The 4987-nt window shown below is 52.2% G+C and overlaps 1 protein-coding gene across 3 annotated transcripts in view; it reads left to right on the top strand.

Annotated features, from left to right (window-relative positions):
* The window catches only part of C8H16orf95 (chromosome 8 C16orf95 homolog), an 11128-nt gene that overhangs the window by 5587 nt on the left and 554 nt on the right, over positions 1 to 4987 (top strand). For all 3 annotated transcript variants that reach the window (XM_021170125.1, XM_021170126.1, XM_021170127.1), the window contains 3 exons: positions 1471 to 1617; positions 2650 to 2686; positions 4406 to 4622. In XM_021170125.1, coding sequence (XP_021025784.1) covers positions 1471 to 1617; positions 2650 to 2686; positions 4406 to 4622 — 401 coding nt within the window. The remainder of the gene's footprint in view (positions 1 to 1470; positions 1618 to 2649; positions 2687 to 4405; positions 4623 to 4987) is intronic.

Genomic DNA, 4987 nt, shown 5'->3' with positions numbered 1-4987 from the left:
CCTCCTTCTTCTTCTTTTCCTCCTCCTCCTCCTCCTCCTTCTTCTTCTTCTTCTTCTTCTTCCTCCTCCTCCTCCTTCCTCCTCTAGCTTCACATTTTTTGATGCATGTGTACATGCATGTGTGTGTGTATGTATACATATTGATACCATGGTATAATTGTGGCGATCAGAAGGCTACATTGGGGTTGGCTCTCTCCTTCAATCCTGAGAGTACCAGGGATTCTAACTCATGTCATTAAGCTTTGTGGCTGTGCACCCTGACCCGCTAGACCATTTCTTTGGCTTGCAGAGGTCTTTTGCGATTCACTCACATGATCTGTGTGTTAAGTCTGGAGTGTTCTCCCAGATCCCTTGTACCTGCCTCTCTCCCATGGGGATCACGGTCACCGGGAGCAGCTCACGAGTGACGTGGCCTTGACACCCATGGATCAGCCCACGTCATCCTCCTTCAGGGCAACAGGAACTCAGAAAGAGCCATGCAAAGGCCGTTACAAGCCCCTGCCACAGGCTCCTAGACAGTTCACTTACCATCGACAAAGTGCTAGGGAAGTTCTTCTGTGTGTGAGATCGAGGTCAGCCAGGGCTACATAGGAAGGCCCCGTCTCAAAACAAAAACAAAAACAAAAACAAAAAAACAAAAAACAACCAACCCATAAAATAAAATAAAATAGAGAGAGAGAGAGATAGAGAGAGAGAGAGAAAGGGGAAAGACCACACACCCCCTAATTGAACTCAAAGAATCCCAACAGTTACAGGCCAAATATTCAAACAGAGGAGCCTGAAAGGACCATTCTCTTTCAAACTACCACAAATACCATGCCTGTCTGAAATTTTCTTTCTTTCTTTCTTTCTTTCTTTCTTTCTTTCTTTCTTTCTTTCTTTCTTTCTTTCTTTCTCTCACTCTTTCTTTCTCTCACTCTTTCTTTCTCTCACTCTTTCCTTTCTTTCTCTCATTCCTTCCTTCCTTCCTTCCTTCCTTCCTTTCTTTCTTTCTTCCTCTCTTTCTTTCTCTCTTTCTTTCTTTCTTTCTTTCTTTCTTTCTTTCTTTCTTTCTTTCTTTCTTTCTTTCTTTCTTTCTTTCCTGTGGTATGCTCGTGTGTGTACATGTGACTAGGGCATGTGTGGAAGTGGGAGGAACCTTTACAGGACTCACTTCTCCCTCTTCACTGTGAGACCCAGGGCTGGAACACAGGTGTACAGGCTAGGCATCAGGTGCCCCTACCAGCTGAGCTATCCTCCTGGCCCTTACGCCTGCTGGTGCTGGAGATGGAATGCAGGTCCTTGTGTGTGCAAGGGGAGCACCCTGGTATCTGGGCTCTAGCCTCCCCCCACCTAAAGACAGGGCCTCCCTATATAGACCAGGCTGTCCTGGAACTCGAGAAGACCCACCTGCCTTCTGAGTCCTGTAGCCAGAGGCGCGTGCCATCATACCTGGTGCCCCCGTGACCCTTTCCCATTGTCCGCCGGTAGGTCTCGAAGATGATGCGGTGTTACATCCCCAGAACCATGAAGTCGTGCCGGTGCTCCTGCCACTGCTTTGGGGGCCGCCTTCCGATGCCCAGGGATAGGGCCGTCATGCCCTACTGGGTGCCCCAGGGGCTGAGGTCACAGAAGAAGGTAAAAAGGGGGATCGTGGCATGAGACAGGGCTGAGAGAGGGGGAAGGAGTCCAAGGGCCTCCTCCCAGATGGCCGTGGCGAGGGCGGAAGGTCGTGTCTTGTGGAGGCTGCGGTGAAGTGTGGGCCTCATTCTCTGAGGATGGGTGAGGATGGTGAGGGGCATCTGGTACCCAGGGTGCTGCATCTTTTCTTCCTTGCTGTCCCTTCCTCTCTTTCTACCTTTCATGCTGTCTTAGTCAGGGTTTCTATTCCTGCACAAACATCATGACCAAGAAGCAAGTTGGGAAGGAAAGGGTTTATTCAGCTTACACTTCCACACTGCTGTTCATCACCAAAGGAAGTCAGGACTGGAACTCAAGCAGGTCAGGAAGCAGGAGCTGATGCAGAGGCCATGGAGGGATGTTTCTTACTGGCTTGCTTTTTTATAGAACCCAAGACTCCCAGCTCAGGGATGGCACCACCCACAATGGGCCCTCCCTGCTTGATCACTAATTGAGAAAATGCCTTACAGCTGGATCTCATGGAGGCAATTTTTCTCAACTTAAGCTCCTTTCTCTGTGATAACTCCAGCCTATGTCGAGTTGACACACAAAACCAGCCAGGTCACACGACCTGTGCCCATTCCTCTTGCACCTGTCCAGAGTCCTGTATCGATGTCCAGGCTGTGGCTCTGGGTTTCCTTCCTCTGGTACCACCCGCATCCCCACAGTGGTAGTTTGGGACCACAAGGCCGGGAGTACCCACATCCAGCCTTCCTGCAGCCTAGTGGACCTTCCCAGTGTTTGGGCCTAGTTAGAGGTCTCCTTTTCCTCTGCTCCTGGCTTCCACTCTGGGGTTCTCTATCCCTGAGAAGCAAGCTGTCCCCAGCACAAAGAACTCGGCTCTGAACCGGGAGCCACAGCACCCCTCCCCTGAGGTCTCAAGTCCTGATTACACCCCGACAGACAGACACACCATGAGTCACTGGACAACCTACTGACCCACTTTCTTATCTTTTAAATGACATACTGACCCACTTTGTCATCTTTTAGGTGTTGAAGAGGCTGGAGAATGTGGAAGACACTCCAGGTAACTCCACACCACGTGTCACCTCATTCTGCCCTGGGAAGGGGGTGGGACAAGGCCACACAGGTGGCACAGCCATCCCCTACCCTTGTCAGGCGTCACCAGCTGCCTGCCATCTCTTTACAAATGACCCAGACAGACTCCCCCCCCCCCCCCCCTCTTAGCAGTGGCAAGCCGGGGCTGACGACACCAGAAGTGGTTTTATTTAGGCTTTGGGCTTCTGTTACTTGTAGTATGGGCTGTCTGTAGGTGTTCACTTTTTTTTTTTTTCGAGACAGGGTTTCTCTGTATAGCCCTGGCTGTCCTGGAACTCACTTTGTAGACCAGGCTGGCCTCGAACTCAGAAATCCGCCTGCCTCTGCCTCCCAAGTGCTGGGATTAAAGGCGTGGGCCACCACTGTTCATTTTTGAACTGGTGTGTCTTTCCGATGTGACGGCACTTGAATCACACACACACACACACACACATGTGCTGTGCACACGTGCATTGCACTGCACAGTCATAACCGTGTGCGTGCAGATGCCCATGCATGGACCTGGCACGTATGCATTCCTGTACTCATGGCTGACAATGTGCGTTTGTCATGCGCACATACGTTCTGGGCAGCACACTCACACACACTCACATCCCCCTTGGCTCAGATGGTTGGATGGGACAGGTGTCTCTTTCCTATGTCACTTATGGTTTTGTACCCAGTGTTCTGGGCTTGGTCTTGAAGATGCTTCCAGGCTCTGGTCTGGTATCAGGTCCTGCTCTATGCCGGCTCTGCACAGAAAATGCCTTGTGCAGGATCTGGGGTGGTGATGGCTTTCTGGGAAAGGATAAGAAGCACTTGGGAAATGGGTAGCCAACAACCAACATGTTCTTGAATGCATAAAAAATCCGGTTCCCAACCACAGAAGCAGCACTGTTACCTGGAGTGCAGGTTCAAGCCCTGGTCCTCTTGCAGCCTCTGAGCTGTCTCTTCATCCCCCCCCCAATCATGCTTTGCAGTTGAGGTTTTATTGGATTTATTTGTCTTGTTTTCAAGATGAGATCTTACTGTGTTGCCCCTGCTGTGTGTGAACTCCCGGGCTCAAGCCATGCCCCTCCTCAGTGTGTGTGCTTGCAGTGCCTGTGGGGGCCAGTAGGGGGAGCTGTAGACCCTGGAACTGTACATAGGGTTGTTAGATGTTCTCTCTCTCTCTCTCTCTCTCTCTCTCTCTCTCTCTCTCTCTCTCTCTCTCTCTGTATGTGTGCTAGGAGTCAAATCCAGGTCCTCTCAAAGGACAGCCAGTGGCCTTAACCACTGAGCCATTTCTCCAGCCATGATTTAGCGGCGCTTAAATCAGCGATGTTCCCGCAACTCAGCTGTGGTAGTCCAATTAGGTTCCATCTCCATGGGCCTCTCTCTTCTAGAGAAACAGACAAACGAGGCTGCAAATCCCAGCTATCCACTTTGAAGAATAAAGACTCAGAAACTGTCTGATGATGGTTGGTGGCGCACGCCTTTAGTCCCAGCACTTGGGAGGCAGAGGCAGGCAGATCTGTGTTCGAGACCAGCCTGGTCTACAGAGCAAGTTCCAGGACAGGCAGGGGGTACACAGAGAAACCCTGTCTTGAACCCCGTTACCCACTGCAAAAATAAATAAATAAATAAAGGAAAGGGACTGTTGATTGTCACCCTCTGGGGGCCAGCTGGTGTCCTGCCATCTGCTGAGCAATGCCCCTCTTACTTCTAGGTGGCCCCCAGGACTCAAGCAGATGGCATGGCTGTTGGCGGGTCTGTGGGAACCAGCCTCTCCTCCTCAAGTGGCAGCAGCTCCAGGCCCTTTATCAAGATGAGCTGCCAGGTCTTCAGGAGGACGAGCCGCATGCTGGCCGCTTAGGCCTCCTCCCCATCAGCTTCAATCTCCTGAGCCTGCTGCAGGTGGTCCTGAGGGCCATCATGGCCATTCGGTGAGCTGCCGGGGTGGGGGTGGGGTCGAGGAGGGGCGGGTCTGGACTCATCACTCTCTTTGGAACCTTAGGGTCCCTGCCGCCAGCACCCTGCCCTATTCTTGTCTTCTGTCCCTTACTGAACCCAAGACGTCATGATGACAGTGCTCATAAGGCTGTTCTTCCAGAGCTGCCCCTGGCTTCACAGGCCTGGCTGGGGGGGGGTCAGCAGTGCTGGCTCATTCCCTGTGTCCATCTGGGACGTGGTGAGCCCCGTGAACTTTCATATCACAGCCTGGCTGCCCCTGTGGGCTACCGGACACTTGCTGGCAGGGAGTCCGGCTCAGACCCTTCCCAGGAGTAAGGGTGCTATGGAACCCCCCCCC

This window comes from Mus caroli, chromosome 8 (genome assembly GCF_900094665.2).
Source record: "Mus caroli chromosome 8, CAROLI_EIJ_v1.1, whole genome shotgun sequence".
In the NCBI taxonomy this organism is placed as follows: domain Eukaryota; kingdom Metazoa; phylum Chordata; class Mammalia; order Rodentia; family Muridae; genus Mus; species Mus caroli.
Note: the sequence above shows the minus strand (reverse complement) of the source record. Positions and strands in the feature narration are given on the sequence as shown.